The sequence below is a fragment of the Giraffa tippelskirchi genome, chromosome 1 (assembly GCF_054371585.1).
Source record: "Giraffa tippelskirchi isolate mGirTip1 chromosome 1, T2T-mGirTip1v1.2.pri, whole genome shotgun sequence".
Lineage (NCBI taxonomy): Eukaryota > Metazoa > Chordata > Mammalia > Artiodactyla > Giraffidae > Giraffa > Giraffa tippelskirchi.
The window spans coordinates 142,516,025-142,533,952 of NC_137275.1; the positions used below are offsets into that span (position 1 = coordinate 142,516,025).

At 43.8% G+C, this 17,928-nt stretch overlaps 2 protein-coding genes across 2 annotated transcripts; both read right to left on the reverse strand.

Moving 5' to 3' along the window:
• Positions 1–4,569: 4,569 nt before the first annotated feature.
• On the reverse strand, positions 4,570–5,043 carry LOC145506655 (interferon omega-1-like). Its single transcript, XM_081492208.1, has one exon. It carries the CDS (start codon positions 5,041–5,043, stop codon positions 4,570–4,572), a length of 474 nt encoding a protein of 157 aa, XP_081348334.1.
• Positions 5,044–15,467: 10,424 nt separating this feature from the next.
• LOC145538110 (interferon omega-1-like) lies at positions 15,468–16,055 on the reverse strand. Its single transcript, XM_081569568.1, has one exon. The coding sequence runs from the start codon at positions 16,053–16,055 to the stop codon at positions 15,468–15,470; it is 588 nt and encodes a 195-aa protein (XP_081425694.1).
• Positions 16,056–17,928: the final 1,873 nt, after the last annotated feature.

Here is a 17,928-nt window from a genome sequence, read left to right on the forward strand (position 1 = left end):
GAAAACTAATGTCTGCCTGCATGGAAGCAGCATTATCCCCGGTGAGAAAGCATGATTTAGGAATCACCATCCATTTGAATCTTTTTCTCTGTTCCTTTGCATTCAATTTCAGATTTCCCAAATGACTTTCAAGTTCCAATACAAGTCTATTATTTTCAAATAATAGGAAATCGTCTTTGTAATTAATTCCAAATTGGATCAATATTGTTTATTTCATGGGAAAATTTAACTTTTGGCTCTGCTCCTGAATTCTTTTGATTTTACAGTGGATTTTATGCTGTCAAAGCCCCCTATATTCTAAACTTCAGATAGTAGGTATGTGATTATCTTTGGCAAATCAGCTCTGTAGTAACTGAACTGTGTTTTCTTCTCTGTGGTGTCCCCTTACCAGGCCCAGTGTAATCGCTCAAATTATTTTTTTATTATTTATTTATTTATCCACTTTTGGCTACCCTGGGTATTCATTGCTTTGCCTGGGCTTTCTCAAGCTGTGGAAGTTGGGGATCACTCATCCTTGCAGTGCCTGGTTTTCCTGTTGTGCAGTCTTCTTCAGGCTCTAGCATGCAGGCTGCAGTAGTTGCAGCGTGTGGGCTCTAGAGCAGGGGCTCAGTAACAGTGGAGCACTGTCTTCGTTGTTCCGTGGCAGGTGGAATCTTCCTTGACCAGCAATCAAATCTGTCTCTCCTGAAGAAAGATTCTTATTCACTGCACCACCAGAGAAGTCCTCAACAAGTAATTTTGGCTAAAGCAGTTTCTGAGATTTCCTCCTACTACTGGAAGGCATTAACAAATGTCCAAACTATTTTTCTTCCTCTGGGCCCTATTTCCTGGAATTATAAAAGACAGCGGCTGGTATTTCCACTCTATTCCTGCTGGAACCAGTCATACTGAGTTTGTTGCTAAAACCACTAGGAGTCTCCTTCCTTGAAGGCACATGTGGTCTGGGGATTCAAGTAGCAAGTGCAACACACTTTTCAGCCTTTGCCCAGCACTATATTAAACTCGGGAGGATGCCTCACCCCTAATTGTCCTCAACTAGGTCAGGATTCCAGAAAACATCTACTTCTGCTGCACTGATTAGGCTAAAGCTTTTGGCCGTGTGGATCACAACAAACTGTGGAAAACTGTTGAAGAGATAAGAATACCAGGCCACCTTACGTGCCTCCTGAGAAATCTGTATGCATGTCAAGAAGCAACAGTTAGCACTGGACATGGAACAAAAGACTGGTTCCAAACTGGGAAAAGAGTACATCAAGACTATATACTGTCACCCTGCTTATTTAACTTATATCCAGAGTGCATCATATGAAATGCCAGGCTGGATGAAGCATAAGCTGGAATCAAGATTGGGGGGAGAAATATCAATAACCTCAGATATGCAGATGACATCACCCTTAAGGCAGAAAGGGAAGAGGAACTAAAGAGCCTCTTGATGAAAGTGAAAGAGGAGAGTGAAAAAGCTGGCTTAAAACTTAAAACATTCAAAAAACTAAGAACACGGCTTCCAGTACCATTACTTCATGACTAATAGATGGGGAAACAATGGAAAGAATGACACACTATTTTCTTGGGCTCCAAAATCACTGCAGTTGGTAACTGCAGCCATGAAATTAAAATACACTTGCTCCTTGGAAGAAAAGCTATGACCAACCTAGACAGCATATTAAAAAGCAGAGACATTACTTTGGCCACAAAGGTCCGTATGGTCAAAGCTATGGTTTTTCCAGTAGTCATGTATGGATGTGAAAGCTGGAGAATAAAACTGAATGCCAAAGAATTGATGCTTTTGAACTGTGGTGTTGGAGAAGACTCTTGAGAATCCCTTGGGTTGCAAGGAGAAGAAACCAGTCCATCCTAAAGGAAATTAGTCCTGAATATGCACTGGAAGGACTGATGCTGAAATTCCAATTCTTTGGCCACCTAATGAGAAGAACTGACTCATTGGAAAAGACCCTGATGCTGGGAATGATTGAAGGCAGGAGGAGAAGGGGACGACAGAGGATGAGATGGTTGGATGGGATCACTTACTCAATGGACATAAGTTTAAGCAAGCTCTGGGAGTTGGTGATGGACAAGGAAGCCTGGCGTGCTGCAGTTCATGATGTCACAAGGCGTCAGACATGACTGAACGACTGAACTGAACTGAAGTCATGACAGATAAGAACATGCCTGGTGGTATACACAGAGCCATGTATCTGAACTCAAACTCTCCCTGATGGTCACAGCTCACAGCAACCAGGCAGTTTACCAAAATACTCTTTGGTGAATCTTTACCGACATGGCAATTACTACTACATTGATCCTGAGATACTTCAGAGACTCCTCACAAGGAATATGAATAATCATTTCCATGCTCTGTTTTATTCCATTGCATGACTGGTGAGCTTCATTTCAGTTTGGCTTCCAGTTTTTGACATGTAGACTTCCCTGGTGGCTCAGATGGTAAAGCATCTGCCTACAATGCGGGAGACCTGGGTTCAATCCCTTCATTGGGAAGATCTCCTGGAGAAGGAAAGAGCAACCCACTCCAGTATTCTTGCCTGGAAAATCCCATGGACAGAAGATCCTGGCAGGATACAGTCCATGGGGTCACCAAGAGTCAGACACGACTGAGTGACCTCACCTTCACTTTTGACATGTAATAATTAAAGCCTTACAACAGGTTGAAAATCTAGAGTTTGGATCTGAACCCGTTGTCTCCTTATTTTGCCTGCTAACCTGCCCATTCTTTTTTGCTCAGTGTGACTATATTCTTACTCCTACATGCCAAGCATGTAGATGTTAAAGACCTTTATGTTCTGCATGGTTAGGACCCCACCAAAGTCATATCATGAGGTCGTAACCCCCAAAGTAATGATATCAGGTGACAGACCTTTGGGGACGTGATTAGGGTGTGAAGATGGAGGCCTCACAAAAGGAAATAAGGCCCTTATAAAAGAGGTGGATATAAACCACTCCCTCTGCTGCCCTGTGATGATACAAGGAGAACTCTGCAGTATGAGACCTGAAGCAGGCTCTCACCACAACTGGACCAAGCTGACACGCATTTCTGGGATATCCAGACTTGAGAACTAAGTTTGAGCAATGTATTTCTGCTCTTTGCAAACTACCCAGTCTATGCTATTTTGTTGAAGAAGCTTGAATAGTAAGATATTACACGCCCTGTTTTATCCTCAGAATACCTCCAGAGTCTGTGAAATTTCTGAAGGGAGAGGAATTATCTTACTGAACCCCGTTTCCTAGATGTCTAGTGTGGGCCGTAACATTTCTTGAGCCCAATCAATAGTCATGTAATATCAATTCACAAGGATGGTAATGATAGAAGAAACAATAATAGCAATATCTATTAGATATATATGATGTGAGAACACAATTTAAAGATTCTTCAAGTTTCTACAAGGGAAGATATGATGAAATATTGTGTGATATACTTTTTAAAGATCATTTGAAGAAATATTTTATTCAAGCTTGCATTTTCAATATTTGGAAGGTATGGTGAGTGGAGGACTCTCTGTCCACTTTTAGTTCAGTGATTCTCAAGTACTTGCAAGGAGCTGCCTGATCACTCTTTCCTTGTCTCCCTCAGGTAGTAAGGAAACAGATTGTCTACAGTTGTAATTCTTTTCCTCATTAGCCTCTGCCTTTGCGAGTCAATCTGAATGCTTCTTTCAAATAGTCTATGATCCTGTGAACTCTAAGTGACATCTCTGTCATCTTCCCCAAGCTGAAAATATGAAATAAGAGTTTAAATCAGAGGGTGTGCAAGCAAGAACATTGGTTTTCCCCTTACACACCCACCCAGAGCTCCATTAGGACAAATAATGAAAAAATGTTCTTGTGCACTGAACTTGTCTCCTTCTGTCTTAATCATCCAATCATTTCCAAACTTCCTTGCAAACTCCTGTGAGGATAAGTCTGGGCCGGGTTATGTGAGCAGAAGTGCTGTTACCCCTGTGTAGTCCTGGCCCTTGGAAACATCCCGTGTGATCCACTACTCTTTTCCCTTTGCCTTCAAGGAGAATAGACTCAAGTAACACAGACAAAATTGAAGTCACACATTAATAATGGAAAAATTGCAAAACAAGGGGATCCATTTCCCTGACTCACTTTTTGGAGAAGAGCAAACTAGAAGATTCAGTTGATCAAGAAGGCCTGCATTGTGCTCTTCAAAGAAGGAAAGAAAAGTTTCCATTAGAATCAAATTCCTGGCACTTTTCTGTTTACCTGTTACAGAGGTTAAACATGAGATTCACTAACAAATGCCTTTAACAACATACTCCCCTAAAAACTTCCATAAAAAAGTAAACTTCAGATGTTGAAAACAGTAAATACCCTCAAATACATAAAGCTCTTTTACATTGTTATAAAATTGTTTATTTAAGAAAAGAGACTTTGTTTTTCTTCTAAATATTTTTGTAAAACTACAATTTTTATTTCAGATATTTTTCAGCTTGTAAGCAAACAGACGTCCAGATCACTTTGGAGAGTTAAGAAAACAACAATCTGACTGAGTAGAGGGTTGTCACAAGTACAATTTTCATTTTATCTGTTGACTTTTCTTGAGGACTCTTACATGAGGGAAAGGCACTTCTCAATTTCCACCCTGACAACCTCCCAGGCACAGGGGCTGTATTCCTTTCCCTTCAGGTAGAGATGGATTCCTTGGAAATACTTCCCGACAGCAATTTGCAAATCGGGACAATCCAGAGTCACTTCTTCCAGCTGTTCCAGGCTCTGAGCCAGGCTGGAGAGTAGTTTGTCGAGGAGGGTGCTGTTCCAAGCAGCACAACTGCTCTCCACGGTGAAGAGGTTGAAGATCTGCTGGAGCATCAGTTGGTGGTAACTGGTGCCTTGAGTCATCTGGATTGGGGTGATATTCTCTCTTCTCCAAGAAAGCTTGAAGTCGTGTCTGTGCTCTAGGCATGACTGAGAGGGGATCGTTTTCATCTGTCTAAAATGTATGAAGATTTCCTTGTTGTCAAGAGGACAAGCAGGGATGGAGCAGAGCATCACTCCTGCCACCAGCAAATAGATCTTGGCCATAGAGAGTTTCCGTGATTCACTGGAAGGCCACCAGGGGGCGCGCGGACACCACTAATCAATAAGCGAAAGGTTTTCTTCGCCCGGTCCCGGCACAGCGCGCTTCTCTAGCAGGCCGCAAGAGGGCGGAGGATGTCTTTTTATCGCTTTTATTAGGGAGTTTGCCAGTTCAGAGACTTCGTTTCAGCGGGTTTGGCAGCCAGAGGAAAGGAGTCGCTGCCCAGAGACCGAGTTGGTGCGACTTTAATAGTGCACTAAGAAAGTTTCACTTCCGAGCCCTCGCCAGAGACATTTTTGTGTGGTGGCAAGCCCGGAACCTTGCGTTTTCTGCTTTCCCCTGAGTTTTGTGCTTCCTTTTCGCCCAGAAACTTGAGCGAAGCCATATTTACAAAGGTCTTTCATGGTGACTCAGACGGTAAAGAACTCGCCTGCAATGCGGGAGACCTGGGTTCGATCCCTGGGTTGGGAAGGTTCCCCTCGAGCAGGAACTAGCACCCACTCCAGTATTCTTGCCTGGAGAATCCCCAGGACAGAGGAGCCTGGTGGGCTACAGCCCATGGAGGTCTCAGAGTCGGGCAGAGCTGAGCGACTTGGCACGTCTTTACAAGGAAAATACGTTTACTAAGGGGTTTGAGGCGGAGCCTCAGAGCGAGTTGGGGCCCATTTAACAGATTCGGGCTCGTTTCTGACGCTTGAAAGGACAGCTCAGGGAATGGGGAACTTGGCCGCGGCGATGGGACGACTGGACGGTGTTGGGGACTCCCTGGGGGTGAATCGGAGCGCGGTCCCCACCCGGGCCGAGGACGGGGGAATCTGTGCGCCTCTGGAGATGCTTTGGGACTTTCAGGGTGTCTTTTAAGGTATCGGCCTTGAAGTGGGGGAGTATTAATTAACTGAAAAGTAGGAATATTAGAACACTCATAGCACCGTATATTTAAATGTATGAATTTATTAATATTTAAATACAATTAATATTAATTGTATTTAGCTTGTTTAAAATGTTTATATTTTGAAATATTTTAAGGAAAATACTTAAATATATGCTATATGGTATTAAAGTGCATGAGTGTTAAACCACATTTTATTAAATTCTATTTCAACTACAGTTCTTTATATTACAACAAGAATTTAATTTTGCTTTCTTTGCTTTAATGGAAGCAAACTGATTAATATATTCAAGATCATTTCTGTTCTTGCTTGACAATTTTTTGTGACTGTGTGACAGTCTTCATTTTTATTTAACCTGGGTTTCTGAAACACTGCTGCCAGGACCCCACCTAGAGTGTCGTGTGGAAAGAAGAGTTAGTGGAAATGTCCCTGCTGGTCCAAGGATTAAGACTGAGCTTTCAATGCAGAAGGTGCCAGTTTGATGCCTGGTTAGGGAGCTGAGATCCCACATGCAGTGCTGTGCAGCCAAAAAGAAAGGAAAGAAGAATGGAAGGGAGAGAGGGAGGAAGCAGGGAAGGAAGAAGAGGCAATGTCTTGTACAAAGCATTGAGGAAGTTTAAAAAAATTTACCAGGTCTGATCCTTTCATTTTCTTTGGTAAGAATTTTATAGACTAAAGGTAAATTTCCCAGAGTTCATTGACATGAAACCTTTCTTCGTAAGACATGGCCCTGCAAATGCGGAGTCATTTCTTGTCTTTATTTAAAATTTTGATGTTTCATTCAGTATGTGTTTTGGCATTTTCATTTTTTAACATTGAATTACAATATTATCTACCTTGATATCTCAGCTTTGCTGCCTTTTACATTTCATACTTAAGAAAAGTCCTTTCTTTGTTTACTCCAATACTAACCCAAGAAATAGCTTTAGAAGTACTGTTGCCATCTTCCCTGGATGAAAGTATAGGAATGTCCCATTTCTTGTCATCCTCTCCCCTGTCTGATTGTATAACCGATTTCCTGGTCTCTTTAACCCTTAAAAAAATCTTTGTCTTAAAATATTACCAGAGGTGGTCTGAGACTAACTGAGGCTGAGGCAAGGGACAGTTTATCTCATCTGTATTCTTCACAGAGCAGCCATGTTTTTGTTTTGTTTTGTTTTGTGTGTGTGGGTGTGTTTTTTTCTTTTTTGAACAATTTTCTGAGGTGCTGGTTCTCTGCAAAAGGATTCGGATGTAGAAGAGGCAGAGGGTTTGCACTTCTGCCAGACAGGAGTGATGACACAAGAGTGATGTGAGGGCATGAAAAATGTTGCCCAACGGATGGACCAGGAAGTCTGCTCTGTTAGTTTCCAGGAACTGCCCTAACAAAATGCCGCAGACTGGGTGGCTTAGACAACGGAGAATTATTTTCTCACAGTGCTGGAGGCTAGAAATCCAAGATTGAGGTGTAGGCAGATTTGGTTTCTCCAGAGGCCTCTCTTCTTGGTTTGTAGATGGCTGCCTTCTTGCTATGTCCTCACATGGCCTTTTCTCTGGGTGTGCCCATCCCTGGTAACTCTTCCTTTTATGAAGACACTAGTGAGACATCAGGTGGTCCAGTGGTTAGGACTCTGCACTTCCACTTCAAGGGCCATGGTTTTAATCCCTGGTAGGGGAGCTAAGATCCAGCATGGGTGGGAGGGAGGTGGGGAGATACTAGTCATATTGGAACAGGACGCCCCCCCCCCCCGCCTTAGGGTCTCATTTTAACTTGATCACCTCTTTAAAGGCCTTACCTCCAAATCCCATTACATTCTTAGGTACTGGATGTTGAGACTTTAATAAACAAATGTGTATGGAGTACACATTTCAGCCCATAACATCTACATGGAGAGAGAGAACAGATGAGAGGCTAGTGATGGAGAAGAAGAAACTGAGGACCCACAGACTGTAATTCCTCGACTAATTGGCCGCTGGAGGGCAATTTAGACAATTTGGAGAAACTGAAGGTGGAGGTCAGAGGGTGGGATGCTAGGCTGTATTAGTGTATGACTTCAGATTGCAGACCAGCTCCTAAGGAAAAGCAAAGATCTGTGAGTCAGGTATAACTTGTCATGTGACCCATGGCCAGTCATGGGCACTCCAAGCCACTGCCTGTCTGCGTCAATGGGAGCAAAACGAAGGTCACTGTCCTGAGACACTCCTCCTCCAAGTTCCCTAGTCCTGGGTCTTCTGCGTGTGTGGTTACTCATCCTGTCTGAACTTCAAGTTAGAAGAATCAGATTGTTTTTGAATGAGTGAGAAGTGTTCTTCATTGTATAATAAAACAGCGGGTAGTAATTTTCCCCGGGCTTTACTTGCTCTGTGTGAACTTATCTGTAGGCAATAAAGGCTGATTCTCACGGCCTGGATGTGGGAGCCAAGGCAGCTGAAGAGACTGGTGTGGCTACACTGACCCCAACCTCCTCTCTCCTCCGGGTGGAAATGGCACCACAGGTCTCTCAGTGGCTCTGTTTGCTATTTCACAGGGACTCCTCTTTTCAGGTGCCTCCACTTCTTTGTGGCTCTTCTTTTTCAGCCGTCACACCACTCTGCCCTTCAATGGTGTTAACCCAGGTCATATGGATGGAGACGGATGTGAAAAGTCTTTAGAATCTTTGGACACCTTGGCTTCAATGGGTTGAGTAGTGGTCCAAGGTGAACCCAGAAAAACTGTACTCTTGTCATAAATTGTAGGACCACCTGCAGTGCATGTGCTTTCTGTGTCCTGAAGAAGATATCCCATGACTGTATCAAGCAGATAACTAACGATCCCAGCTGGTGCATGCTAAGTCGCTTCAGTCACATCTGACTCTGCAACGCTGTGGACTGTAGCCTGTCAGGCTCCTCTGTCCATGGGATTCTCAAGGCAAGAATAGTGGAGTGGGTTGCCATGTCTTCCTCCAGGGAATCTTCTCGACTCAGGGATTGAACCCAGGTCTCTTATGTCTCCTGCATTGGCAGGCAGGTTCTTTACCACTAACACCACCTGGAAAGCCCACGGTCTCTTATATCTCCTGCATTGGCAGGTGGGTTCTTTACCGCTAATGCCACCTGGGAAGCCCACAGAGGACACCTCAACCCTGATTGGCCAGGTGTTGGCATTGAGTAAAAGATCCTGCACGGTATCAGAAAGAATGGCTGTAAGGAAGGCCAAAAAGGTGTTTGGAAGGCCTCAGAACATCCCTGATTGTGCTCAAAGGCTAGCGTTCCCTCTTCCACTATCTGTCCCCAGGCTACACTCACACACTTGTCAGGATGGCGCCAAGTCCATCGCACTTTGTCAGTGTTCTCAATTCAGTTCAGTCAGTCGTGTCCGACTCTTTGCGACCCCATGAATCACAGCACGCCAGGCCTCCCTGTCCATCACCAGCTCCCATAGTTTACCCAAACCCATGTCCATCGAGTCGGTGATGCCATCCAACCATCTCTTCCTCTTTGTCCCCTTCTGTTCCTGCCCCCAATCCTTCCCAGCATTAGGGTCTTTTCCAATGAGTCAACTCTTCACATGAGGTGGCCAAAGTATTGGAGCTTCAGCTTCAACATCAGTCCTTCCAATGAACACCCTGGACTGATCTCCTTTAGGATAGACGGGTTGGATCTCCTTGCAGTCCAAGGGGCTCTCAAGAGTCTTCTCCAACACCAGAGTTCAAAAGCATCAATTCTTCGGCACTCAGCTCTCTTCACCGTCCAACTCTTATATCCATACATGACCACTGGAAAAACCAAAGCCTTGACTAGATGGACTTTTGTTGGCAAAGTAATGTCTCTGCTTTTAAATATGCTATCTAGGTTGGTCATAACCTTCCTTCCAAGGAGTAAGCGTCTTTTAATTTCATGGCTGCAATCACCATCAGCAGTGATTTTGGAGCCTGAAAAAATAAGGGCTGTCACTGTTTCCACTGTTTCCCCATCCATTTCCCATGAAGTGATGGGACCAGATGCCATGATATTAGTTTTCTGAATGTTGAGCTTTAAGCGAACTTTTTCAGTCTCCTCTCTCACCTTCATCAAGAGTCTTTTTATTTCCTCCTCACTTTCTGCCATAAGGGTGGTGTCATCTGCATATCTGAGGTTATTGATATTTCTCCCAGCAATCTTGATTCCGGCTTGTGATTCATCCAGCCCAGCGTTTCTCATGATGTACTCTGCATATAAGTTAAATAAGCAGGGGGACAATATACAGCCTTGACGTACTCCTTTTCCTATTTGGAAACAGTCTGTTGTTCCATGTCCAGTTCTAACTGTTGCTTCCTGACCTGCATACAGGTTTCTCAAGAGACAGGTCAGGTGGTCTGGTATTCCCATCTCTTTCAGAATTCTCCACAGTTTATTGTGATCCACACAGTCAAAGGCTTTGGCATAGTCAATAAAACAGAAATAGATGTTTTTCTGGAACTCTCTTGCTTTTTCGATGATCCAGCAGATGTTGGCAATTTGATCTCTAGTTCCTCTGCCTTTTCTAAAACCAGCTTGAACATCTGGAAGTTCACGGTTCACGTATTGCTGAAGCCTGGCTTGGAGAACTTTGAGCATTACTTTACTAGCGTGTGAGATGAGTGCAATTGTGCGATAGTTTGAGCATTCTTTGACATTGCCTTTCTTTGGGATTGGGATGAAAACTGATCTTTTCCAGTCCTGTGGCCACTGCTGAGTTTTCCAGATTTGCTGGCATATCGAGTGCAGCACTTTCACAGCATTATCTTTCAGCATTTGAAATAGCTCAACTGGTATTTCATCACCGCCACTCGCTTTGTTTGTAGTGATGCTTTCTAAGGCCCACTTGACTTCACATTCCAGGATGTCTGGCTCTAGGTGAATGATCACACCATCGTGATTATCTGTGTCGTGAAGATCTTTTTTGTACAGTTCTTCTGTGTATTCTTTCCACCTCTTCTTAATATCTTCTGCTTCTTAGGCCCATACCATTTCTGTCCTTTATCGAGCCCATCTTTGCATGAAATGTTCCCTTGGTATCTCTGATTTTCTTGAAGAGATCTCTAGTCTTTCCCAATCTATTGTTTTTCCTTTATTTCTTTGCATTGATTGCTGAGGAAGGCTTTCTTATCTCTCCTTGCTATTCTTTGGAACTCTGCATTCAGATGGGAATATCTTTCCCTTTCTCCTTTGCTTTTCACTTCTCTTCTTTTCCCAGCTATTTGTAAGGCCTCCTCAGACAGCCAATTTCCTTTTTTGCATTTCTTTTTCTTGGGGATGGTCTTGATTCCTGTCTCCTGTACGGTGTCACGAACCTCTGTCCATAGTTCATCAGGCACTCTGTCTATCAGATCTAGTCCCTTAAATCTATTTGTCACTTCTACTGTATAATCATAAGGGATTTGATTTAGGTCATAGCTGTATGGTCTAGTGATTTTCCCTACTTTCCTCAATTTAAGTCTGAATTTGGCAATAAGGAGTTCACGATCTGAGCCACAGTCTGCTCCCAGTCTTGTTTTTGCTGACTGTATAGAGCTTCTCCATCTTTGCCTGCAAAGAATATAATCAATCTGATTTTGGTGTTGACCATCTGGTGATGTCCACGTGTAGAGTCTTCTCTTGTGTTGTTGGAAGAGGGGGTTTGCTATGACCAGTGCGTTCTCTTGGCAAAAGTCTATTAGCCTTTCCCTGCTTCATTCTGTACTCCAAAGCCAAATTTGCCTGTTACTCCAGGTGTTTCCTGACTTCCTACTTCTGCATTCCAGTCCCCTATAATGAAAAGGACATCTTTTTGGGGTGTTAGATCTAAAAGGTCTTATAGGTCTTCATACTAGTCAGTCACTAGCAGCATCAGATAGTTGGGAGGGGAGTCTGAGAGTGGGAGAGGTTTGTTTGATTCAGTTCAGTTTAGTCCCTCAGTCGTGTCCAACTCTTTGTGACCCCGTGGAGTGCAGCACACCAGGCTTGATTAGTGATAAGTTATAGGGATACTCCTGTTCCTTCCCATCCAGGAGGTCTTCTTTCCCTGTTTTGTTAGTTTCCCTTCTTTCCACCCACTCAATCCCTAACCCTTTCCTCATTCTCTCTTCATTTTCCTGCAGACCCTGTGTGGCTGCGCTGTGAACATTTCCATCATTGATGGCTGTTTGACCCCTATGCTTTGCATTGATGTTGTCAAGTCAGGCTACGTGCAGTCTCAGTGAGGCGTTACATCCTTGTGCAAGGTCACCAGCCAGTGGGAGAGTTTATTTGAGTTCAAAGTTTGTGTCAAAACAGATGAATATCACAGCTATAGTAGATCTTTAGGTAGCACGTATCATTTATTAGGCCTTAGCATGTCCATCTCAGTCTCCAAGCACGGCAACATTCCCATCCTCCACCCAGTTCTCACTCAGTTCTGCATCTACCACTCAGCGGATACTTTTCTAACATTCTGACATCTTAAAAAGCCATTTTTAAGAGAGAAGTTCTCCTGCTTCTGAATCCCTTCAGAGCTTGGCTGCCTGGAGGGCAGCAGGAGGGATGTCCTGACTCATGGGAAATCGAGGGAAAACTAAAGAGATGGCCAGATAACAAGTATATTGGTCACCTGAAAAGACAAAAGTAACCCACAAAAAATAAAAACAAAAGATTGCAGCAAGATTGTCATTTTCAAACAGTTTAACTGGTCAAACGGTTTTAAGCTTATCATGATTACACTTACACTTTTATTGACAACCCTGAGGACCAGTAGTATCCTACCATTGTGCAGGATGCTGGATGGGAATAAGAAATGGAGACTTGATCCTGCTCTGGGGAGGCAATTCCTCCCCATTTAAGGGACTCTCAGCTAGAAGGTCCTGATAGAGGCTATGTGTGGGGTAGGGGAGTTTAAAATGAAAAGAAAGACTTTGATCTTGAAAAGTACTGACTATAGGAAATTCTTGAAATATGGTGAATGAAATGAATAAATTGGTGGGATCTTTGCTGATCAATTTTTATAAATGAACCCTAGGTTGTTACTGCAGGAACTTGGATATACCTCAGTAACAGTATTTTCTGTGCAGCAGATTGACATATTGATTTTTTAAATCTTTCTTAGAAAATCATACTATATGAAGACAGGCAACGTACCTATTTCCATTAGTTAACCCCCTGTTCAAATCTCAGCCACACGAACATCCATGGTGGTGAATAAAAGATATGGTGGCTGTGCATGAGATAGGTCAGCATATTTCAAATGGTCAAATATCAAAGTTTTGGTTTAGCTTCTGGTTCAAGATGGCAGAGTAGAAGGACATGCACTTATCTCCTCATGCAAGAGCAACAGAATCGCAACTAGCTGTTGAACAACCATCCAGAGGAGGACTCCGGAGCCCGCCGAAAAAGGATGCCCCACATCCAAACACAAAGAAGAAACTACAACGAGACGTAGGAGGCACTCAAGCACAATAAAAATAAATCCCATACCTGCCAGATGGGAAACCAACAAACTGGAAAACAATAATAGCAAAAAAGTTCTCCCACTGTTGTGAAGGTTCTGAGCCTCATGTCATGCTTCCAAGCCCGCAAAAGGACTGGGAATCCCCAGGGAATCTGACTCTGAAGGCCAGTGGGATTTGATTAGAGGACTTCCAGAGGACCGTGGGAGAGACTCTTCTTGCAGGGGACAAACAAAATCTTGCATGCACGAATACCCAGGGGAAGGGAGCAGTGACCCCACAGGAGACTGAACCAGATCTACCTACTAAAGTTAGGGTCTCCTATGGAAGTGTCGGGCAGCAGTGGTTTGCCGTGGGGACCCGGGTACTAGCAGCAGCAATCCTGGAAGGTGGCCCTTGGTGTAAGTCTCGTTGGAGGTTGCGGAAAATCAAGCACTTCATTCATTAATAATGTTTCTCACTTCTTTAGTATGAGAAGAGGTAAAACTGGCTTCTGAACTCCTTGCTGGGTTTTGGTCTTTTAGTAGCAATACAGAGGCTCCAGGAGGTGACATTGCCGACAAGTAGGGACAAGGGACTTTATGGAAAGGAGAACTCGGATCCAACCACAGACAGCCCAGAACTTGAGAGCAGAACCATACACTTCACAGCCCCTACTCTTTCCTTCTTGCCCCTGCATATGTTTGATTATCTGCACTGATATGCGATCTCTCTTCTTTCCCTATTATTTGTATTTATGTTAGATCAAGCATTTTCTACTAATTCTTCCTTCTCAAAGAGTTTTTTATGAACTATAAGAATGCTTTTAGAAGTATGAAACCCAGAAATTGGAATTGTCTTCGGCATACACCAAAGGAAAGTTCCAACACTGAAAACACTATGAAACTATCACCCAAGTTGAAAAGAAATTACCTTTGCCAGGGCCCTAGGATCTTTCTAGTGTGGTCTTCCAGTCACTGTCTCAGGGAAGCTGTCCTGTCTCCTCCCCGAGGGCAGCCACTCTGTGATTCTCACTGGCCTGATCATTTCTGCCAGGAGCGCTTGATGTCTCTTGTGTGATATCGGTTCATTGAATCCAAACAGTAATTGTATGAAAACCACGCTTATTGTCCCCATATTAAAGATGAGGAAACTCATCTGTTGTGTTTGTGATATTTTTCAGGGTCACTCTGCTGGTAAATAGCAGAGCTGGGACTCAGAGGCTTTGGAATTTCTAGAACTCTCCTTTACTTGGGCTCTCTTCCTGTGGCTTCCACTCTGACTACGCCATGCAGCGAGAAACCAGCACAGAACAGGGCTCCTGTGTTGGAGGCAGTGAAGTTACTGTGTAAGTGAGTGAACTTCTCAGGAAGGGAGTGCTGAGGAGAAGGTGGAGACAGAGTAACAGGAGTCAGGAGCAGCCAGTCCACTCCGTATGTCATCAGGTGTCCAGCAAGAGGTGATGTCTTCCCTCAGATATTTGCATCAACCACTCTTTAATGAGTGGGTATCAATTAGTTATGCCTAGGGCATCAAAACTAACCATTTTCTACAATTTCATAATTCCTTTCTACCTTTTTTCTTTTTGGCACCCTCCACAGCTTATACGCTCTTAGTTCCTCAACCAAGGTGCCCAGGAGGGAAAGTCAGAGTTCTAACAACTGCACCCACAGAAAATTCCCAGAATTCGATGTTTTGACAAATGTTTCCTAGAAAGTGATAGAACTGTTCCATAGTATAAAGTGAACAAATACTATTTTGTGATAGCTGTATGTAGACAAAATAAGGATTTAGGTTTTCAAACTAAAAACTCAAAAAATTTATCTTGATAACTATTTAATAAATAAAAAATTACAATTGTAATGAAATAGGGGAATATAGTTTCTAAATTTTAATACAATGTAAACATATACATATTTTATATGAAAATAAAAATATGATGAGATAAAATATTGCATTAACTAAATAAATACAGAATAAATAAGTAGCATTAGAGGAGGCATCGCTTAAGGATTGATCCCCCTGCACCTGAATACTTATATATCTACTTGCTTATTACTACTGACATGTATTGGCTGAGTTAATTCAATAAATTTGGTGGCTAAAGCAGAATTCAGACTGTTCAGAAATGACCCCAGGAGAGTATACATGGATGACGTGTCATCTTAGTCAGTGAGAGTCATGTCAAGGTGAGTTCAGGTCTCCATCGATCTTTCTTAAGCTTTCTTGCAAGCTGGTTGATGAAGACAAGGATCTCATGATCTCCCCTCTGACGATTTCCCAGGCGCAGTCGCTGTATTCCTTCTCTTGCAGGTAGACATAGATGCCCTGAAAATACTTCTTCACGGCCTCTGTGGGGTCCGTCCTACCCAGGGCAGAGTCTTCCTCTCCCATCACCTGCCCCAGGCAGGCGTCCAGGCCCTCCAGCTGCTTAAGGAGGCCAGTGCGGAGCTGCTTCAGGAGGGTGGTGTCCCAGGCAGCAGAGGAGCGCTCTGTGTCGAAGAGGTTGAAGCTCTGCTGGAGCATGTCGTGGAGAAAAGAGAAGGCCTGGGCCTCCTGGAGCTGGCCGACCTCCACCATCTCCTTGGGGAAAGCGAAGTCTTTTCTGTCCTGCAAACAGAAGTGAGGGGAGAGCCTGTTCATTTGGCCCAGGAGCCTGAGGTTCTTCCTGCCAACCAGCACGTGTTTCTGAGACCAGTCACAGCCCAGGGATCCTCCAGGGCTGTAGCTGAACAGCACCAGGGCCATCAGTAGAGAGAGCACGAAGGCCATGGGGAAGATGAGGCTGCTGCTGGGCTGGCTGAGACGGCGTCTGGGTGAACCTTGAGGTAGATTCTCTGATGCCATGCTTTCTAAGCAAGGCCATTAAATAGGGAACACGGTAGTTTTCATTTTCTAGTCATTTCTATACACTTTTACTTCCTTTTTTGGTTTTCTGTTATGTATTCTCATTACAGTCAAAGAAAATTTCTTCCATCTAGACGATTCAGTCCTGAATATTCATTGGAAGGACGGATGCTGAAGCTGAAACTCCAATACTTTGGCCACCTTATGGGCAGAGCTGACTCATTTGAAAAGACCCTGATGCTTGGAAAGATTGAGGGCAGCAGGAGAAGGGGACAAAAGAGGATGAGATGGGTGGATGACATCATCAATGGACATGGGTTTGGGTGGACTCCGGGAGTTGATGATGGACAGGCAGGCCTTGCATGCTGCGGTTCATGAGGTCACAAAGAGTCGGATACGACTGAGCGACTGAACTGAGCTGAACGGAACTAGACTATTAATTTTGCCTTTTCCTAGTGATTCAGGTGTGCCCATCCAAGTGGGTATTTTTCAGTCAAATGAGAAAGGTCTTTGTCTTAAGTCAGAACTGATGCACATTTGTGATCACACATGTTATTGCTCTTTGTCTCTCACGTGTAAGTGTTACTCTTTCTCATCCATGAACACATTTGACTTGCTCTTAGGCTCCGTTTTTCCCTCTTACTTTCCATAGGAAGCCAGGCTCTGTCAACTCAGTGGTTTCCGTATTTATAAGGGATTTAGCAGATCACTGTGGCAGTTAAGCTCTTTGAAACAAATGATGAGTTTTCTTTACTGTTTGATTTAGAGAAGAGGCTGGTTATTATCAGTCCCTGAACTCCTCCCACATTTCTCTTCCTTCTAGAACACATTCCTGCAGATCCCTGCCCTTCAGGGAACCATGAGGGCAGGACTATTACAGACATCATCCTTTCTTTCCACCATTTACTCCCCTGTCATCCTCCAGAGACTGGGCCAATACCCCCACCAGAATCCTGGTTCTTCTCAGGGAACATGGGTGAGGAGCCTGTAATTCCAGGATCATTGTATTTCCCCAGCAGCGCCACACTCACAAGGGAGAGGTCACAGGGAGCCACCCCCTGTCCTCTGGAGGGACAGAGTCCCCTTGCTCACCTGCTGGACTCCCTCCCTCCCAGAGGGCAGGCTCACCACATCCTGTGGACTCGAAAATCTCCTTTCTGTGGAGGGTTTGTTTATTTGTTGGGAAAATATTGTCTTCCTGAAACCCCAACCTCTTCCTTGGAGTTTTGTGTGAAGGGCCCTAGTTCTCCGTGGTGACCTCTTCTTCTCCTGACCCGTTTCCCCAGGTGTCCAAAGTGTCAGCAGTGCTCAGATGTTGAGAGCAAAAGTGTATTTGTGCAAGTTGGTAGTGGAGGAGTTTCCAACTGCAATTATTACACTTTTTGTACATAAATAATATTTACTTTGCCAAGTATAGTTTTTATTATTCAACACTTTTAGTTAAACTGTTCAACATTTGTTCTGCTCAGAGTTTCTGAGCTGGAGGAAGGAGATTGAGTGATGGTGTTGTCTCTTATTGGAAGCTTATGTCACAGGACCTAATGAGTTTCAGTCATTTATTCAGGCAGGTGATTCTACTGGGCATTTCTGTTCCTCTGTTTCTATCTCCTCTGAGACTGCAGGGCAGTGAGACCCAGGGCACTAGATCAGGAGAAATAGCCTTCTTTCGTTTACTTGAGTGTAATTTTTCATTTTGTATGCAGGTCAGGAAGCAACAGTTAGAAGTGGACATGGAACAACAGACTGGTTCCAAATAGGGAAAGGAGTACGTCAAGGCTGTATATTGTCACCCTGCTTA

Coding starts and splice junctions, on each gene's coding strand:
- LOC145506655 (XM_081492208.1), bottom strand. CDS start 5,043: ATGGCCAAGATCTATTTGCTGGTGGCAGGAGTGATGCTCTGCTCCATC.
- LOC145538110 (XM_081569568.1), bottom strand. CDS start 16,055: ATGGCCTTCGTGCTCTCTCTACTGATGGCCCTGGTGCTGTTCAGCTAC.